At 48.3% G+C, this 21,525-nt stretch overlaps 1 protein-coding gene across 1 annotated transcript in view; it reads left to right on the plus strand.

The window, feature by feature from the left end:
- Positions 1-21,525, plus strand: part of AGRN (agrin) — a 239,401-nt gene that overhangs the window by 136,588 nt on the left and 81,288 nt on the right. Inside the window, 4 exon segments of the mRNA XM_081870652.1 lie at positions 11,909-12,124; positions 15,278-15,502; positions 17,482-17,706; positions 19,181-19,387. Of these exon segments, the coding sequence (XP_081726778.1) occupies positions 11,909-12,124; positions 15,278-15,502; positions 17,482-17,706; positions 19,181-19,387 (873 nt within the window).

A 21,525-nucleotide genomic window follows, 5' to 3' on the forward strand; every position in this document is an offset into this window, starting at 1 on the left:
TATCCTGGAAAGGAGAAGGACTGATAATCACACTTCAAGTACCTGACGGGCTCTGTTGACACAGATCTGCTGTCAAGTGTGAAGAAAAGCCATAGTCAGTTTTGTATGTATTCAGCAGCCCGGAATCCCTGAAATAGGCTCACTCCCTAAGCGTCAGGAACAGGGATGCTGGCTGGCCTGGCTTTGACTCCCCCTCTCCCTCTGTCTTGAACCCGCTCAGCCTGCTGTGCACAAAGGCATCTTCCCTTGTCTGTGGAGGAATAAAAGATTGCCATGGCACCTTTAGATGAGATTTCATTTCAGACGCAATAATCTAACAAGAATGTTCCCATCCCTTAACAGCCCACCTGCAGTTTGATATTTAATCAGGAATCGGCTGTCGTGTTTATTACAGTGGGAATCCCAAGACCATTTCGCATCACGCTTCGTATGGAGGATCCCCCGCCACCCCCCACCCTTTCTCATCCAATTTGGGTTCCTCTTTTAGCCAGGCACACTCGAAATAAATGGGACAACCCCCCACGGTGCCTTAATTTAATTTATCTGTGGGTTTAAAAGCGTTGCTCAGTCCGCGCCTTAAAACATTCATCCTTTATTTTTCCTGGTAAGTTTTCCCATTTGATTATTCCTTTCCCTTGCTTTACTAGACTCATTTCTGCCAAGACGCCTGGAATTTTGATTGCATATAAAGGACTCCCATTTCAGCAGTGTGTGGGGGGGAGTATCTTCTGACTCAAAACACAGGCCACCATCGCCACCCCCCTCTGACTTCCGCCTGCAATGATGGAGCCAATTATCTTAAACCTGTTCCATGTTTTTAACATTTCACTTGGTGCATTAAAGCCTTTATTTCATTTATTCATCCTGGCTTTTTAGAGGTGTCTTGGAGAGAAATCCATCTTCCCCACCCCCTGCTGGTGGAACCAAAGCTACGGATTAAGACCCCCTCCTTGCAAACACAGGGCATTCATTTATTTTATTATTTAGTGCGTTTGTGCTTAGTTCTTCAGCCAAAAAGACTCCCACAGTGGCTTACATATAATCAACTGAAAGTTGACAGCTCCTGTCCACAGGCATACAATCCAGAAGACACAACACACAAGGAAAATGGGACAGGAAGGGCAGAGGAAGCAAACCTGGGTGCCCATCCTTAAATCCAGATGGATTTGAACGTAATTGTAATGTTGGGGTCATCAACACAATACTCAATCCCAATTGGTTCCCCTTAAGATTTGGGTGTAAGGTTTTGGTATGTTGCTGTAAACCTTAGGATCTGCCCCTCACCGTTCCCTACCCACCTTGGGTATGCTTTTACCTCCTGCTTGGATTCTCTGTAGCCCTGTTTTGGCTATAATCCAGTTGGTGCTCACTACCTGAGGTTGCTATTAGAAGGCGTAGTAAAATGTCTTGCTAAATTATGTGGGGCACCTCTTTAGTCAGCTTAAGCTTTTCTTCATCCATTAAGGTAATTGATTAACTAGAAGGAGCAGCAGACAGAGAGAAAATAAGAGAGAGAGTTCAAGACTCCTGCACCCTTTACAGTTGCATCAGAAAACAGGACTGGGGCAGATGCAGCTTGTCACTCCTATATTTTTTGGGGGGGGGAGGGGGGAAGTAACCCTAGCCAATTGCTTTCTTTTGCAGAAGTATTGCGGGTACAGTAAACTAGCCTTCCAGTGCATCACATCACCCCCAGGGGCTGCAGTTAAGGAGGGGAAAGGCCGAGGTGAAAAGGGGGTGGCTGCTAGCCCTCCAGCTAAAAATTCAGTTAAATTAATTATTTCTTAAAATAAAAAAAAAGCCATTCCCTTTGTTTCTTTCCCTGTGATGCACAAGGAAGTGGATCTTTCTTTGTTTGCTCAGTAGATTGGACCCCGACTGAGTCAGTGAGATATAATGGCCGTTAATAAGCACCTTTTGGGAAGAGCCAGGGACCTCTCTAATAAGAAGAAAAGGCTTCGGAGGGGGCTAAGTGCTCCTTGCCCTTTCTTTGAGAAGACCACCACTTAAGCCCCCCACTCGCCCACCCCAACCTCTTTCTCCTGTGTGTTTTAGGAACAGAAGGTTTAATAACAGATTTCATTCCTGTACTCCTTTGGGGTAGCTGAGCTGCCCACTTTTGATTAATTGACCCTGACAGCTAAAATAATTTGTAGCCTTAAAAAAAAAAAAAGCTTTATTATTATCTCCTACTGTCTCAGTAACAAGTATGAGTAAGCAGCATCTTCATGTACAGCCAGAAGGGTTGGAAGAATGGAGCGGTCCTTCCTCCTTCCCTGACTCCCCGCCCTGTCTTCCTGCCCTTCCATCCCAGCAAACATCCATCTACAGCACAGCTGCGGCAAACCATCCTTTTAATGGGAAAGACCGAAGGAAGCGTTAGCTTAGTGATTGGAATTAACCCAAAGTGGGGGGGGGGGAGGAATACACCTGGGCCTACCGAGGTGGCTTGCCTTCTGAGCCCACCACAATATATCACTCTTTGTTCAATCAAGGAGCAGCTGGCAAGATAGATGGCTGTTTTTCTCCCCCCCCCCCACCCCGCACCCACACTCCTCCCATGGCCATTGACCCTTTGCTTCCTTTCAGAGATTTGCTCTGATTGTCAACATTCTGTTGCTTGCATCTCACCAGCCGCCTCTGAGTGGCTAGGATGCTCACAAACATTCCGTGGCATCACAGTCGGCCAGCCAATGGCGAGGGGAGGCATGGTGATAGACTGCTTACGGTTTTTTTAAAGCTTTTCTGTTTGTTGGTTTCGATAACTAAGGACAGCCACAAGAATCCTTAGCAGATGCTCAGGAGTTTGGCGATAGGATGTCTGAAAACCTCCTCCATCCTTCAAAGGGTTACGACGATGACAGTGCTTTGGAATTTCTACAGAATTTTGGAATTTCTGGACTACAGCCCAGTTCAGACAAGCACAGAATTCCTTGTGCGCTGTTTACTTACAAGATTGTCAGTTCATTCTCTCTGGACAGGGAACCATGCCCTTTCAGATGTTTTCTCTCATGTATTCAGGCACCCAGTTAAGCATGCTGATATAAGCATGTTCCTGGGTTATATCCCCATCCTTATCACAGCAGTGAGGAGCCAGGAAATAAGCTGATATTCAACAGTACTTGCACTACTCTATAATTTTGTACACCAGGACAGGGAACCAGCAGGCCAGTTTTGGCCTGTCATGGGTTCCAATTCGGATTGAGACACCGGGCTTTGCTAAGCCACGCCCACCTGTCAGGTGATATCGCTCCCATGGGTGGGTTATGTCGCCTGATGGGCAGTTCAGTCCTGCTCTGTCTCCACCTAGGAGTCAAATTGGACAAGTGGGTGGGATTATTCACCTGTCAATCACCTGTCATCTTTGTGCTGCCCCCTTGTCAAAGTTGGCCTATGGAATGAGAGGAGATGGATGGAGGACACAGAGTGTGTGAATATGCAACTGGCCTGCTGGACAAAGGCAAACACTTGTATTTGTTGCCCTGCTCAAATTTGCCTGTGGCCCCACTCACCACTGACATTTGGCCCTCAAAAGGTCGCCATGAAGGGCATGTGGCCCTTGGGGTCTACACTGTTTGGCAAGATCTCTCCATCTATCTGTGGATTGAACCCGGGGCCTTCTGCAGTAACCCCTTGCAGTGTGACTGTTGCGATGGTTCCCCTCAACCCTGCTGCAGCCCTGGCTTGGGGCAGAGATGCTGGAGCAAGGTATGGCTGGAGGGGATAAATAGGGTGCCGGGAGGACTGCAAAGCAACTCAGCCATATGCCATCCACTCCACATTCATATATCTTTCATGGCTTCCCCATCCAGCTGCGTCCTCGCACGCTCCCAGCCCTGCCAGGGGAGGCAGAGGCACGAGAGCCTCGCTGAACCTGCGCTGAATTATTCACCAGGCCTTGGCCCTGACAGAATGAAATAGGGAAAGGAGGGGAAGTTATCTTGCAACCGAGGGGATGGGCTCAGTCTCAGACCAACATGGGCGACAGAAGCAAAGCAGGGCTCCTGATACAGCCTCGGGCTTGGACTTGCCACTATCTCTTGGTATGCACTCAGACAGGGGTGGGAAAACACAGACCCGGCCCTGCAAACTTCTCTCTCTGGCCCTCCTGAGACTCCCTAGGCCACCCCCCTTCCCCAAACAACACCCCTCACCCAGCCTTACTCCATGCCTCCTCCATAATGGCTTTTGCATGGCAGGGATGTGCTTTGGGATTGTGACAATGTGTCTCTGTTACCTGGATAGAGCATGGGAAGATAGGTGTGTGTGTGTACAGGAATCTCTGGTAGAGCAGAAGATCAATTCCTGGCATCTCCAGGTAGGGCTGGGAATCTTCCCTGTCTGAAACCCTGGAGAGCCACTGCCAACCAGTGTGGACAATGGTGATGATGATAATTTCATTATTTGTACCCCGCCCATCTGACTGGGTTGCCCTTGTCACCCTGGGCAGCTTCCAGCATATAAAAAAAAAATGATAAAACATTAAAGATTAAAAACTTCCCTCTACAGGGCTGCCTTCAGATGTCTTTTAAATATTGTATAATTGCTTATCTCCTTGACATCTGATAGGAGGACGTTCTACATGGTGGGCGCCACTACCAAGAAGGCCCTCTGCCTGCTCATGATTGGCATGATGACAGTTTAGTCATGGAGCAACCCAGTCAAATGCGTGGCATAAAAATGAAATAACAATAACAGCTATTGATGACGATGATGATGATTTCCAATGAATTCTCAAGCGGGCTTCTTGCCTGCATGGGGCGTGAGTAGAAACCAGTTTAGTGTGCAAAAATAATTTACACACTTTGCCCTGCCCACTTTTGCCTCTGACTCCGCCCACTACTGGCACGTTCCTCCCCTGTTCCAAGCTTTCCCATAAGAGAATGTTGCCCTTTGGGGTGGGAATAAAAATGTCATCACCCTTTTCTGAATGGGAGAATCCAGGGGCTGAACTCAGGACCTTCTGCATGCAAAGGAGATGCTTACATCTCTTGCATCTAGAAGACTTTAATCTGCAGGGATGGCTTCACTAGGGGATACACTGATTAGAAGGTGCTTTCCATGGATTCAGGGAGGGAGTCTCTCCCAGATCTACCTGGAGATGCCAGGGGCAGGGTCGAACCCGGGACCTTCTGCATGCTGGGCAGATGCTCTAACCACTGAGCTACAGCTCATTTTTTCCTTGACCATTGAGCTCCAGCCTCCACAGCTTGGCAAGAGGTGCCTATGTGCCTTCGGACCTTTTCCCAACACGTATGCCACCGAGACGCTTTGTCTTCTGTGCCTTCCTCGCTCTCTGAGTGACAGCTTGATAATGCACTACAAACTCTTTTAAGACTTCAGCTCCAGGAAGAAGGAGCCCAAGGAGGATGGGGAGGAGGGCAGCCGGGGTGCGGAGGGGGGGAGTGGGCTGGTTGGCTGGATGTGAGGGTGGAGAAAGGGAAGGAAATAATCATCAAGTCAATCCCTCTCTCGCTCTGCATTTTTAGACCCCCATTTTGCTTTTCTCGCCTCCCTTCCCCACCCCCTTATCTCACTGTGCGAAAATTGGGGGGGGGGGGTTCCAGAAAAAGACTCTCTCTCTCTCATATATGTGTGTGTGTGTGTGTGTGTGTGTGTGTGTGTGTGTGTGTGTGCTGAGAAAGAGACGATCCACAGAGCTTCATAAAAATGATAAATTGCTTTTAGATATTGGGCAGGAGCGAACGAAAGCTTCTTCTTCTTCTTCTTCTTCTTCGTCTTCTTTATTTATTTGACGATATTAGTCTCTTAGCGCTGTGCATTGTTGCTGTGCATATGAGCTTAAACTCTCTCCAGGCAGCTGAAGCCAGGCGCCCAAGTATTGAAGTGTAAATGAACCGCCGGCAAGCGTGCTGTTTTTCTTTTCTTTTTTCTTTTTTTTTTTAAAAAAGCATTCCTCTCCCCTTTTAGGATTTCTCTTTTCCCACACATTATCTTTTTTTATTCATTTATTTTTTATTTATTTCCGTTCTCCCGCTGTTATGTAGGCCAGGCCATTTCCTTAGCTGGGTGCTTTGTCCGTAGAATGCAGCTCTTTGCGTGTGGGTCTGTGATGTCCCTATACAATTCTAAATTAAAATATACATATAACTAAATCGGTAACGGGGAGAAATGCATAATAGGTGTGTGTGTGTGTGTGCGTGCGTGCATTGTGAAGGTGGAGAGGGCATGAGGGGGGCTGTTCTTAACACAGACAAACATTCCAGGGCATTTGTGTTTTTGACATTTTTGCCCCAGCTCTCCATCCCCCAGGATCCACAAGGCAATGGTGAAAGAGATTTGTTTGTTATTTATTGTGTTTATATCCCTGTTTTGTCCAAGGAGCCCAAGGGGCATGGCTCTCCCTCTCCCCATTTAATCCTTAAAACAACCCTGTGAAGTCTGTTAGGCCAAGAGAGGCAGTGACTGATGACAAGGCCACACCCAGTGAGCTTCATGGACAAGCAGGGATCTGAACGGTATAAGATATGTGTGTATATATATATATATATATATATATATGCAGGTTTTGGTGTCCTCGGGTGTCTTCCCGTGTAAAAGTTGGGGTGTCTAGGCGACGTTTCGACGAGGTCTCACTCGTCATCTTCAGGCTGGTGCTTTCGGCTTCTTGTTACTGGAACAGAGCAGGATCTAGGATTCTTGTTACTGGAACAGTAACAAGATTCTTGTTACTGTTCTTGTTACTGGAACAGTAACAAGATTCTTGTTACTTGTCAGGATTCTTGTTACTGGAACAGAGCAGGACCTCGTCGAAACGTCGCCTAGACACCCCAACTTTTACACGGGAAGACACCCGAGGACACCAAAACCTGCATTCCTGTACCCGTGAAAATCTACGAAAGCAAATATATATATATATATATATATATGAATGAAACATATAAGCAAACAAGCAAAAAACAATCCTCACAGAAGCAGCAATAAATCAACAGAATTATTGAGGGCAACAATTAATTATGCCAATTCTCCTTCCTTTCTTCCTCTATTGATATCCCACCTTTACTCCAAGGAGCTCAGGATGTCGATCCTGCTCTTTCCCCAGGTTATCCTGACAACAACCCTGTGAGGTAGGCTGAGAGACAAAGGCTAGCCCATGGGGAGGCAAACGATGGCCCAGGGGTCAGATCCAGCCCAGTCGCCTTCTAAATCCGGCCCGCCGACAATCCGGGAATCAGCATGTTTTTACATGAGTAGAATGTGTCCTTTTATTTAAAATGCATCTCTGGGTTATTTGTGGGGTCTGCCTGGTATTTTTACATGAGTAGAATGTGTGCTTTTATTTAAAATCCATCTCTGGGTTATTTGTGGGGCATAGGAATTCATTATTATTTTTTCAAAATATAGTCCGGTCCCCCACAAGCTCTGAGGGACAGTGAACCGGCCCCCTGCTGAAAAAGTTTCTGACCCCTGGCTAGCCCAAAAGCTTCATGGCTGAGTAGGAATTTTGCTACAAATAGAGAGGGGAGGGGAAGGGAGAGAGGAATAAGTGATTGTAAAAGGAGCGGCAAGGAGAGATGGAAGCAATTGTCAGCTTGGGGAGGTCAAGAGGGTGAGGATTGGAGGAATGGAGAAAGCTGCTTTATACCCACTGCATCTCGCCCAATATTGTCTACATAGGCTGGCAGCACCTCTCTGGAACCTTCTGCATGCCAAGCAGAAGGCTCTACCACTGAGTTTTGGCCTTTAACTGTAAGTCAGGTGAGGAAGGAGACAGAAATTACAGCATCACTCTGCTGAACACTTTTCACCTAATGGGTAGACAGCATGAGTGGCAGGACTGTGGGTGTCACGGCGGCACCACCTCTCCATTAAGCCCGCAGCTGCCTGCCAGGGGTTTGGATTGCAGCCTTAGAGCCTGTGGATCAGGAAATCCTGCCTGAATTGGAGAGGCTCAGCACAATTCATCACATCAAGAGCACAAATCATCACAAAATGTGTGATAAAGGGCTGGCTTTTTACATTTGCAAAAAATGTACTATGGCTTTGTACATTTAAAGCACATCCTCCCTTCCCAAAGAATCATGGGAACTGCAGTTCATTCCCAGAGCTACAACTTCCAGCACCCTTGACAAACTACAGTTCCCAGGATTCTTTGAGAAAGGGAGAAGCGTGATTTAAATGTTCTTTAAATGGGCGGTGTGGACGTAACAGGTGTTTGGAGGGGGCCCTTGTGTCTTTAGGCCACTTCCTGCCTCCCTCCTTCTACCCAGAAGGGCCCACATTCTGCCCTGAGAGGAAAAAGACTGCAGACCTACAGAAGGTGCCAGAACATCTCCATTTACGCAACGCTTTCCAAAGCGCAATGACTGCAGCTTAAAAAAAAACCTGAAATTTGGTTGTAAGGATGAGTATGTGTGTGCGAGAACAAAGATGCACAGAATCATCTCGGCTAAGAGCAAGTTGCCGAAGGCTGTTGGGGGCCAAATGAGGATTTGCTACCCTGGTGTCCAAGATCTGAGGCTGATGCTTTGGATAACGCCTCTCTTTGGAGACGACATGAAAAGTCACACACGTGTGTGTGTGTGTGTGTGTGTGTACACTTCTCAGCTTCCCGTACCTGGCATTCCTCCCACCACCACCACCCACCTCCCAAATTAAAAAAGAACAGCCAAACACCTCTCCTTCATTTGCAATTTAGATGGGGAACTGGCTGGTGCTGGCTCCTCTGATTAGCATGCGCGATATGCGCGATAGCAGGAATAGTGCATCTCTTATTAGGAAGGCGACCCACCCCTCCCACCACATTCCTAATTGCAATCTGTAATTATTGTGTGTCTATCAAGTTGGTGGTTTTGAGGCTCGAAGCCTTGAAAGTTCCCCTAGAAACTCCATATTTAAAAAAATAATAAAAAAAAAAATCAAACAGAATGTTTTAAAAGAGTTTGAATTTATGCAGCAAATATAACAAAAATGAGATCAAAGCAAGCATACAACGAACAAGCATATTTAAAAACAGAAGAGCCAGATTATTTAATAATAATAATAATAATAATAATAATAATAATAATAATAATAAGCTGCTCATCCAACTGGGTTGCCCCAGCCACCTTTGCTCCCAACAAAAAATAGTAAAAGGACAATACAACATCATACTGTGTACTCGGAAATGAAAACAGCAATTCAACAGTTTTGTTTGGAGAACTGCCAGGTATCTTGGCTTGAGAGGGCCTCTGCAACCAGGGATTGATTTATGATGTGTCTGTCCTCTCTCTTTTGCCTCGCGGACTTTCAGAAACAAAACAAAGCCTGATTTCTTTTTGAAAACAAAACTGTGTGAGGTACCTGCATCCTCCCAGGGGCCGTGTGCCAGCAGTGGGCAGGGCCAGGTGCAAAAGGAGGCGGGGTTAAGCTAAAGAATGTAAAGCAAACGATGAGATGCACATCTTTGTGCCATCTTCTTCCCAGGCAAGTAAGAGGTGTTCATGGTGGGGGGAGTGGCTTGCCAGGTTCCCAGAAGCATCTGATGGGCCGCTGTGAGAACAGGATGCTGGACTAGGTGGGCCCTTGGCCTGATCCAGAAGGACTCTTCTTATATTCTTAGGACATATTCCAGCCAGGCAAAAACACGCAAGATGGCAAGACTTGTGAGGGGCATGGGCTAGGAGGATTCCTGAGGGCCAAACAGAGCAGTCTTAAGGGTCACATTCCGCCATCCCGCCCTGGTCTGAAGTTCTCTCACACTGGGGTGTGCTGTTCACACATACCTACTAACCTTGCTGCTGACTTTTGCTCCCAAATTGTCTGGTAACCTTGCCATTCGTCAGGAGGGAATTTTGCAAAATTCGGCAAAATGTGATGGGAAACCCAGATGTATGGGAACGCAATGGAAAAAGCAACGAAAACAGCTCAAAAAGCTTAAAGTCACTATTTTCAGGGCAGGTTTTGGTGGTTGTTTTTTTTTTTAAAGGCTCAACAGTTTTGGGGTCTTTGCAGGTGTCAGGAATTTTACTTTTTGAAATATGGCAACCCTAGGTAACCTGTTCCTCAGATTCTGAAACTCACACCCAAAACAATCTGGCAACAGGCTCAACCCCTCCCCCTGCAGACTCCCCCACACCTCTGTTTTATTTATTTATTGCGCTTATATCCCACCATTTCCTCCAGGGAGCTCAAGCTAGCATCCATGATTCTGTCTCCCCCCTGCCCTCCTCTCATTCCCACAACAACCCTGAGAAGTAGGTTAGGCTGGGTGGCAGTGACTGGCCGGCCCAAGGTCACCGTGGTCGGCGTCATGGCCAAGTGGGCGATTTGCACCCCGGTCTCCCAGGTCCTCGGTCTCCCATTCTAGCATCCTGGTTGCTATGCCACTACAGCTCTCTTGCTCACCAAACACACATTTTATTTGCAAAACTATCTGTGATGAGTAGACTATTTTGATTAATGTTGATTTTATGGCTTTATTGAGTTGAGTCACAGGACTTTTTTGGGGGGGGGTTGCTAATTGAGTTGTTCATTGATTATTGAGCGGAGGCTTCATGCGTTTGGTTATGTTTATCTTGTCATTATCTGCCTCAGGGCGCAGAGAGAGAAAAAAGCAGGCATCTGTTCCTAAATAGATAAATTTGAGAAAAAGCATGCCAAGGAAACTATCTATCTTTTGAGGAAGTATGCAGAGATAACTATCACCTGGAGTGCTAGGATTTAGTAAGGGGGGGGTCCATCTAGCTTGGTGCTGCCTCCTCCTTTGGGAAAAGGCCATAGCTCCATGGTAGAGCATCGGCTTTGATGCAGAAGATCCAGATTCAGCTCCCAGCATCTCCAGGTAGAGCTGGGAATGTCCCCTTACCTGGAAAATTGAAGGAATGCTACCAGTCAGTGCAGACAGTACTGAGCTAGATGGGCAAGTGGTGGCCAAAGGGCTCCTGGCCTTCCCTCTGGGCATCCTGGCAGCAGGGGAGAGATTCCTGCGTGAAACCCTGGAGAGCTGCTGCCAGTCAGTGTAGACAACACTGAGGTTGGTGGACCAAAGTACTGATTCAGCATAAGGCAGCTTCCTATGTTCCCGTTTCAGTCCTTTATTGAGAGCCATGAGGACTAGAATCGTCCTTTATTTTCAGAGAAAGGGCTGTGGCTCAGTGGTGGATGTAGCACGGGACAGGGGGATCTGAGGGCGCAGAGTGAGCAGCCTGCCAGTGGCCGCCTTCCATGCTGGGGCTTCCCAGCTCATTTTTCTCAGACTCTGGGGGCTCCTGTGATTCCTGCATGGGACCCTTCCAACCCTACAGAGTCCTATGATTCTGTAGTTCTGGAATCAGTATAAAAGAGCTTCCCACCTTCCTATTAAGGAAAGGGGTGCAGATAAGAGGTAGAGCATCTGTTTTGCATGCAGAAGGTCCCAGGTTCAAGGCTGGGAATGTTCCTTGCCTGAAGCCCTGGGGATGCATTCTGCAGAGCCAAGCCAGAAAGTGCCACACCTTGAAAATCATTTCCTTAATCCCAAATTGCCATTCTTACCACAATTGCTCCTCTTTCTATCACCACCCGAGATCTCACTACATCCTGCTGTGATGTAGCATTCGCACAACGCATATTAATTCACAAAGCCCTTCATTGACTTTAGTTGCTGTGCCCTCACAACAACTCTGTGAGGAAGGCCAGTGTTTCCATTTCACAGATGCTAAGGTTGAGAGTGACTTCAGGAAGTCCGTGCTCTTAAGCTAGTACTGTACCTTGCATGTGAGTTTCTGAGATCCCAGTTCATTGTCTACACAGGCTTATTGGCTATAATTTTTTTCAGTCTTTCCCCCCATAGGCATAAGGACTAGAAACTTGAGCTGGAAACACACACTATATTAAAGTTGAGAATCATGCTCAGCTTTCCCTCTTTTGACAAACCAACCCTCATTCATTGCTTAATTATCTTTTTCTTCTTTGCACTCCCATCCAGTGTGCCGAGGTGTGCTGTGTGGGTTTGGTGCCGTGTGTGAGAGGAGTGCAACGGGCCCCTCCCAGGGACTATGTGTGTGCAAGAAGACCACGTGCCCCTCAGTGGTGGCCCCTGTCTGTGGCTCGGATTATTCTACCTACAGCAACGAATGCGAGCTGGAAAAGGCTCAATGCAACCAACAGCGCCGGATCAAAGTCATCAGCAAAGGGGCTTGTGGTGAGTAACTGAGCTGGGCCTTGACTCACTTGGGTCAGGATGAGCCTCCTTGCCTAGCATGTAATTCCCTAGTTCAGGAAGGTTTAGGGTTATGTTTATTAACTGCATACATTGCTTCCCACTGAAGGAAGCACTTTACAAACAAAGGAAAAAAAGATGCTATAATAAAATTGCAAGAACGTTACTAAAAACGGATTCAACAGTACACTAACCTGTTAAACAGTACAGTTTCCTTTAGCTGGTGTTGCACAAGAGCCCAGGAGAACAAAAATGTATTTGATTGGCACCCAAATGACAGGATTGGTGCCAGGCAGGCCTTCCTGGGGAGAGCATTCTGTGGACAGGGAGCCACTGCAGACCAGACCTGTTCTCTTCTCACCACTCTCCAAACCTCTGGGCGTGTGTGAACACTGCCACCCTTCTTTAAATCTCACCTCTGTCACTTAACAGGTAGGGTTGCCACATGCCTGGATTTTCCTGGAAATAAATACCCGGAATACTGCAGTCGAAAGCAGTGTCTGGGAGGAAATCGGCTAAATGTCTGGGAAAATCTGGATGTATGGCAATCAATGTCAGCTGTGTCATTTTTTGCCAATTTCCCTTAAAAATAGCTCAACAACTTTGGCAAAAAAACAAAAAACAAACAAACAAAAAAAAAACAACTGACAGAATTTTCACTTTTTGAAATATGGCAACCCTATTAGCAGGAAGTATGTGAGTGTCAGGGATGCGGGTGGCACTGTGGGTTAAACCACAGAGCCTAGGACTTGCCAATCAGAAGGTCGGCGGTTCGAATCCCCATGACGGGGTGAGCTCCCGTTGTTCGGTCCCTGCTCCTGCCAACCTAGCAGTTCGAAAGCACGTCAAAGTACAAGTAGATAAATAGGTACCGCTCCGGCGGGAAGGTAAATGGCGTTTCCATGCGCTGCTCTGGTTAGCCAGAAGCGGCTTAGTCATGCTGGCCACATGACCCGGAAGCTGTACGCCGGCTCCCTCAGCCAATAAATCGAGATGAGCGCCGCAACCCCAGAGTCAGCCACGACTGGACCTAATGGTCAGGGGTCCCCTTTAGCTTTATGTGAATGTCTGGTGGGGAGGAAACAGGAAGTGGGTTTCTGGGTGCAGATGAAATGGGAAGTGGGTGCCTGGTGGGGTGCAAACAGGAAGTGAGCTTTAGCTGGAAATGGGAAGTAGGGGGGAAATTGGAAGCAGACATTAGCTGGGGGCAATCTAGGGAGAATGAGGGTAAGGGAGACCGCCTGATAGCCTGTGGGGATACATGAAAGCTGAGCTGGGAAAGTTGGGGGGCACTTTCTCTCTGAGTCCTGAGTAGAATCCCTCGGCCAAAATTCCTGCTCCCCTTCTTGCCGCCACCCCAGCCTTCTCAATGACAAACAGGCCTGCTTCCTTATGCCTCGGGTCTACCTGCGACAGAAGCACTTTGTGCATGCACGCAGAGTCTGATGTGCCTAAGTGTGGCTTGTGCCCCAGAGCAGCTTATTTCCTGGAGAGGCCCAGCCGTAAGTGAAGCTAATGGACCCTCCTTGGTAACATGGCACGCACCAGCTGCTAGCGAAGAATTGTGCAAATGAACACCTCCCCCCCGCCCCCCAGCCTGCATGTCTCCAAGTAAATTAAGTTGACCTTCCCTCCCTCCATTCTCAGTGCCCTCCCCTGATGAGGATCCCTCTCGGCTCTCTCGATAAATCTGAGCTTCTCGCCTCCCGCTGGGGGCTCTCCTGGAAGCAGGGAAGGGAGGACGATGCGAGTGCCAGAGTGATTTATTTAAAATAATAATGGGGGATTGGGAAAGGAGGAGGGAGGGAGGAGAGTGACAAATGGGGGGGGGGGGTTGTAAATAAATAATTAAATAAATGAGGCTGTAGCCGGGGCCTATAAATAACATTTGGCCCATCCCGGTCAAATGTAGAGCAGCTTCTCGATGTCTCTTTCCTTCCCTCATTACATTTTGCTCATGGTGCGTTAAGAGATGTCCTGTGTCTGGCACAGTTTGGGGTTTCTTTGGCTTCTGACCACTCCTCCCCCCCCCCCTCACCATGGGAATGCCGCCTTCAGAAAGACTGCCCAAAAGAGAATGTGGTCTGTAGAAGGTTCCCTGTTCCTGGCCTAGCTCATATAATATAACAAGACTACCGCAAACTCCTTCAAGTCTTTTATCCTCTCCATTTCCTTTTAGTATCAGTCATTTCATATCCCTAACTTCCTGCAAATAACGTTGTACTCAGAGCCATCCATGTAAGAGACAATTTAAGCACGGGAGCACAATAGCCGTAACGAATCAAAGTACGCTACCGTATACCTCTGAGAACTCAACAATTACTGTTCAGTTTAAAACATTGAAAGATTAAATGACCATTAAGCATGCTAAGAGGTTACTTTACAATATGCAGCGCCAATCATGTCAACATTATACCCACATAGAGGCCCCGTCTGCACATTTAAAGCAGTATCATACCACTTTAAACAGCCATGGCTCTCCCCCCCCCCCCCGAGACTCCTGGGATCTGTAGTTTTTTAAGGGTGCCGAGATTTATTAGGTGATGGCCCCATTCCCCTCACAGAACTACAATTCCTAGACTGGCTTGACGATCCCTCTTCCCAGGGAACTCTGGGAACTATAGTTCTGTAAGGTCTGTTTCCCACCATTTGGTGGGGATTCCCACCAAACATTATCATTTATTATTTCAGCAATAACCACATCCATCTCTAAGCAGTGTACAAAAACTCCCAATGCAATAAGACAAAAAAATGAAATATAACTATAAAATGAGAATTCAGTTTAAAAGCCTTTGGGGGGGGGGAGTCTTCAATAACTGTTGGAAGATCAACAGGGAGATGAGGCCTCTCTGGCTTCAGCTGGAAGGGGGTTCCATAAAATTGGTCCCCCAATACTGAACCCACAGGAAACCACTAACAGTGACTCCCCTGAAGACCTTAGTGATCTGGCAAGGATATAAGGGATCAAGTGGTCCCTGAGATATCCTGGACCCAAGTTGTTAAGCGCCATTCCTAAGCAACATCTCCCCCACCATGCACACTTGCCAAACATTGCACCTCCCATCAGTTCCCTTGTTCAGTCATGCTTTTGCATGCTCATCAGTCCAGGCCCTGCGCCTCCTCTTCTTTCCCCAGGTTCGAAGGACCCCTGCGCAGAGGTGACCTGCAGCTTTGGAAGCACCTGTGCCCGCTCCACGGATGGGCTGTCGGCTAAGTGCATCTGCCCGTCTTCATGCAGCGGCGTGCCTGAGAATGTGGTGTGCGGCAGCGACGGCAAGGACTACCGCAGCGAGTGCCACCTCAACAGGCACGCCTGCGACAAGCAAGAGAACCTTTTCAAGAAGTTTGACGGGCCTTGTGGTGAGTTTTCTGGGGCTTCCGGCTGCCTCGCTGTTCTCTCTTTGGCCCTCCAGATGTTGCTGGGCTGCCACACCCATCTTCCCTCAGGCTGCTGCTCCCATCTTCCCTCAACGCTGGCTGAGGCTAATGCGAGTTCCCCACCTGTGTTTCAGTGTCTTAATAAAAGCCAGAGCAGCCACTCATGCAGAGGCACAGCAGAGAACCTCCTTTCTAAATGGTGCTCCCATCTCCCAGGCACCTTTAATCCAGGGATGGGGAAACTATGGGCCTTCCAGTGTCATTGGATTATGACTCCCAGCATCCCTGACCATTGGCCGTGCAGGCTGGGGCTGATGGGAGTTGGAGTCCAGCAAACATGCAGTGAGCAACTGCTTGCCCACCTTTGCTTTAGAGCCGTGTTTTCCAAACTTGGGTCTCCAGCTGTTTCTGGACTACAATTCCCATCATCCCTGACTACTGGTCCTGCTAGCTAGGGATGATGGGAGTCGTAGTCCCAAAAAACAGCTGGAGGCCCAGGTTTGGGAAACACCTTCCCACAACCTTGGTTCCCTAGATGGTTTTGGACTACATCTCCCATCATCTCCATACCATCTGGGGGTGGTAGGAGTTGCAGTCCAACCATACCTGGGGACTCAAAAGTTTGGGAAAGGCTGTCTTAGTATGAAAGTACTGTGAGGCTGTGCATCGTTAAACGCTAAAACAAAAATGCTCTGTACATTCTCAAGGGAATTGTTTTCTTCTTTCTTTTTCCCCACTCGGGTAAAACGGCCTCTTGCCCAAGTACCCACCAAAATTTGTAACCAGCTTCAGTCATGCTCTGCTGTGTGTTTTTGAGGTTAAAGAGTCCTCTCTCTCCCAACCCAATATATACATGTGTGGCTCTTCTAGTCTCCATGGTGATGTGTTAATCCTCCATCCTCCCTTTTGGGTTTCTCTCTCTCTCGGGAGGGGCAGGGTAGGAATGTAGATATTTCAGAGTTCGGATTTTATTTTATTTTTCAGAACTTGTGGGTTATCTTTGTTAGGAAATAATGCCCTTTTGTGCATATGTGTTGAATCAAGTTGGTTCCTCCCAGGTATTAGCTTGGCGCTGAAAATGCCCCTGTGGAGAGACAGAGAAGGAGGATTAGCCAATAAGTAGTCCTGTATCTTCGGTGTTTCTATAAAAGTGCCCAAGGGGTGAATGGAAGGCGATTTTGATAAACCCAGATTAGGTGGGAGGGAGCTGGAAGGCCAATGATCTCCACCTGTGCTCAGATACCTGGGGTGTGTGTGATGGCTGCTCATGCACATTGGTTCTGCACATCTCCTTTTGACGTGGCCCATGTCCCGACCACCTGGAAAGTCTGTCTTTTCTAAGTGGTCAGTATCCTTCTGGGACCCTTGACTCACCTTTCTTGCACCCTGCAATAAGTCTGTAGGTGTGAACTCTTGCAAGGCTCTCTAGCCTCCAGCAAGTGGGTAGATTTCCATGGAGAATCATGGAGATCTATCAGGTAGCCATTGAGGGGATGTTTTTCTGAAATTGTGTGTGTGATGCGGTGTTGTGAGTTATGCCCATCCTATCATGGCTTCCCCCACCCAAAGAATCATGGGCACCATCACTTTTCAAGGGTGCTGAGATTAGGACCCCCGCCCCCAATTCCCATTGCAGAGCTACAGTTCTGAGTGGTGTAACAGTCATTCCCTTTTCCCAGGGAACTCTGGGAATTGTAGCTCTGGAAAGGGGAATAGAGCATCATCCATCCACCAGCACTTGTGCCAGGGAAAGACCCCCATCCTGAGACCCTAGAGAACTGCTTTCACTTCTACAGTGTTGGACTAGATAAATCAAAGGCAACTTCTGTGGAGAAATTATATCTGCAGTGTTGAGTCCATAGTTAGAGAAGCAGCGTTACACACTGAAAGTCCCAGATTCAATTCCTGGGATGGCTGCAAGATTTTTCCGCTCTCATCATTCCTCACCTACTTTTCCCCAGACCCTTGCAAGAGCACCCACAATGACATGAACAGAGTTTGCCGGGTCAACCCTCGCACTCGGCGTGCTGAGCTCCTGCTCCGGCCTGAGAGCTGCCCGCTGAAGCGGGATCCAGTGTGTAGCGATGAGGGGGTAACCTATGACAACGACTGTGTCATGCTGAGGTCGGGCGCCATTCGGGGGATCGAGATCCAGAAAGTGCGGTCAGGACAGTGCCTGCTTCAGGGTAAGAGAGTCTAAATTCCAAGTTGTTACAGGTTGACGTGAAGGGTGTCTGAAACAAAAACCTCTAGGGACAGATTTCTGCAGTTGGAGGGGGTGGCCAGCACTGGAAAGGCCCTGTCCTTAGAATGAATCGTGATAGGTTTCATTTACATTTCCCCATACAAAAGTATTGGGACTGTTTTCTTCTAGAGGAGAAAAGCAAGTCCTGTAGGCAGTGAGGAGGAGTATGGTTGAAGGGGCAAAACAAATCAACAGAATCAGAACCCTATTGCTTCTGACGTGACTTGTCGGCATGCATGCTCTGTGGAAGATGGTGGAGAATGCTCAAAGCACCCAACCATCAACCATTTTCACTGGTCAGAATGCATATTCTCCACTTGGAGACTTTGCACATTCACAGGCCAATGTGTACAATACACCACAAAATGTGACTTAGAGATTTTGCTCACCAACCAGTGTCTGCTGTACTCCATTCACCATTTTAATATGCACATCTTTCTCCACAATGGCTTGAGATCTGTGCAGGGGCTGGTTCTTAGGCACCTTCTCCTTTCAACTGCCATTGATCCAGAGATGTGTGCATGTGTGTGTGTATATGTATATGTATATGTATATGTATATGTATATGTATATGTATATGTATATGTATATGTATATGTATACACAGACACACGCAGCCTAGCCACAGTGGTCAATACATTGGTAACCCTCAGGACTTGATTATCATAATGCACTGTATGTCAGGCTGCCCTTGTCTCTGGCCAGGAAGATGCAATTAGTGTAGAATGTGGTGGTCAGATAGTTTACTGGCAGCATGTCACTTTGCTGCTGAGAGGGCTGCAGTGGTTGCCAATTTGCTGCTGGACCAGGTTCAAAATTCCTGTGTTAATTCACAAAGACTTAAAAATCTTGGAACCAGAGTACCTTCAGGACCACCTAATTCCTTATGCTCTACCGCAATAGCTGAGGGAACCATTGGCAGTCCCACGCATGCCCCTGAGGGTCAGCTGGCTTTTATCGGGGGCTGGGGCTTTAGTGCCACCAGAGGTTCTGCAGGAGCTTCCTGTGAAAACCATATTATTCAAGACGGGCCTTTCAAACCTGAGACGCTTTGCCATTTGCTCTTACTGACATGTTTGATGTTTCTGTTGCATTTTTAGCCTGTACACCTCCTTGTGATATTTTGCACAGAAGTGTGGTTTATAAATATTCAAATAAATAAAATATATTGTAGCACGAGAGAGCTCTCAGTTTGCAAAATGCCTACCATTTATTCATCCTGGGCCCCAGGATTTACTCTGTCACAGAATCATAGAGTTGGAAGGAACACAAGAGCCCATCTAGCCCAGCCCTCTTCAATAGTCAATAAGAGAAGGGACAGATTGGACGTGCCTCTTAATTTAAAGTGGCTACTGACCCACCCTCCAGTGCTGCTCCCGAATTTCACTGCTTTCTCCTGCCCGGTTCTTTTCCAGACAAGTGCAAGGACGAGTGTCGCTTTAACGGCGTGTGCCTGAACCGCCGGGGGGCTGCCCGCTGCTCGTGCGAGCGTATCGCTTGTGATGGCTCCTACCGGCCTCTCTGTGGCAGGGACAGCCGGACCTATGCCAACGACTGCGAGCGGCAGAAAGCTGAGTGCCAACAAAGAGCCGCCATCCCAGTCAAGCACCAGGGCCCTTGTGGTAAGTGGTGCGAAACTGCTGGGGGCGAAAGCTTCTCCCTGTCTCCCTAGCTGTTGAGAGTGGAAGAGGCCCAAGCCCTTCTCTCTCTCTGTATCATCTGTTTGATGAGTCCCTGCGAACCCAATTTTCAAAGGTAAGTCGCTGCTCGTTTTGCCATTTTAATGGGCCACTGGTGGCAGGTCTGATCTGCCGGCTCATCTCCTCTGAAGTGGTTGTGGTCCTGCGCCTGCTCTGTTTCTTCTGGCTAAGGTTGTCTTGGGATTTTGCCTTCCGGTCATCTCCCTCCTTTGCTCGCTCCCTCTCTGTAATGGGGAATGTTTGAATAACGGTGTCTGGAGTGTTCAGTCCATGTCTCCCTCCCACCCAGCCTTCCTCCCTTCCATCTGTCTGTCCATCCGTTTGTGACGTCCACCCGCCAACTCGCTCTGCCTGCCATGCCATTCAGAAGCAGCTCCCATTGCTGTCCTTTTGCACCACAGGTGATTCCTTTACCCCCAGGTAACGCCACTTCAGGGCAGCTCCCGCGATGCTCTCCGCACCTTTTGCCTTCTCCCCATCTCCATTCTGCCCTACAAACCTTTCTCAGTTTACAGGTGTGATCTGTAGGCCATGCTTCTCGCCTTCGTCTTTTCTTGTCTGTCTCAAATCTGTCGAGAGGGAGAGAGCCCGATACACGTGAAACAGGTATTGATTTCCCTAGAGTAGACTTGCAGTTCTGAAGTGAGCAGGCCCAACAGAGCCCCTTGGGGGAGGGAGCGCCAAAGTTGTGAGGCCACCACTGAGAAGAGCCCGTTGTCCCAGCTGCCCAACAGGATTGACTTAAGGGATTGACTCACTTCCTCGCCAAAGGGGCAGGGAAGAGCTGGTGGGAACTTCAGTTGAGACAAAGCCTAGCAAGGAGAAGGTGCAGGCAAGGAACTTGATGGGAGGAAAGTCCACAGGGTGAGGAGGCCTCAGACTATATCCAACAAGGAACTGCTGGAGTGTACTCCGTGAGGGACTGATATTTGATGTAACACCCTGTCCCCCAGAAACAGTGGCAAACTGAACAATCCAGCAGTTGTGGCTGTTTGTGAGCACATAATTCTGTGTATGTCCCTTTGGAAAGTAGTGGGGAGAGTATCCACCTGTATCTTCAGCATCATTTTCAGACCTCACAGTTTCCTCCTCCTAGGAAGGGGAGAGAGCTGAGGAGTGGGAAGTCTGTCTCTTCACACTCACACACACACACCCAAAAAACCCACCCCGTGGGAGTCATGATGTTGTTAGCAAAGCCCAGGGATTAATTTTGAAAGTGCGCTAGGCAAAGCCAATCAAAGGCAAATGGAACGCAACTACCTTTGAAGCCAAAGGCCCCCGAAGCCTGAAATCGCGGCACAGAGCTTGGCAGAGCTTCAAGGTTTGCTCCTGGCTTTTATCCGTACCTGGCAGAGGAGGCCAAAGGCTCTTCAGGGGCACAGAGAGCGCCTGACTCAGCTGTTCCTTGCTAGATCCAGGACAGGAAACGCTTGGAGGCATTTCTGTGTTCTCTTCCCCCACCTAACCCGCCTTGTTTTAGATTTTTAGAGGGCAGGCTGTTCTCGTGTGTCCTGGGTGGCCTTCTGCCCCTTCTCCTCCTCTTCATCCTCCTCTCTCCAGGGCATTGTACTCTGCCAACCCCAGTGGATACAACATGATCCCCCCCATCAAACAGCTAGGGAATAAATGAAACCTTTCCTGGGATATGCCATCAGCCAGGACTTGAGAGATGCTTCCCTCCCCAAGGCAGCTGCGCTTGACAGTTGGCCTCTAACCAGCAAGGCATGCCCTCTGTCATGCAAAGTGAGCCTCCTCCTCCCATCTGATGCGGACCCTCTGGAGATAGAGAGGCTTTATATATATATATATTGCTCACAAGTCACGGGTCCCAAGTCCAGCTGAAGGTGATGTCCTGCTTGTGCTGCTCACAGCGAGGCTTGGAGGCAAAGCACACGCATTGCATGCAGGCTGTCCCAGGTTGACTCACCAGCTAATAAGGAGGCAGGGACCCTGTAGGGCAGCTGCTATTCAGAGTAGGTGGCGCTAAACAAAGATGGGCAGACGTTCTGACTCTGTATGAGGCAGTGTCATGTGTTTAGCAGGATGCAGATTTCTCCTTC

Source organism: Podarcis erhardii (genome assembly GCF_964252035.2).
Source record: "Podarcis erhardii genome assembly, chromosome: 7".
NCBI lineage: Eukaryota > Metazoa > Chordata > Lepidosauria > Squamata > Lacertidae > Podarcis > Podarcis erhardii.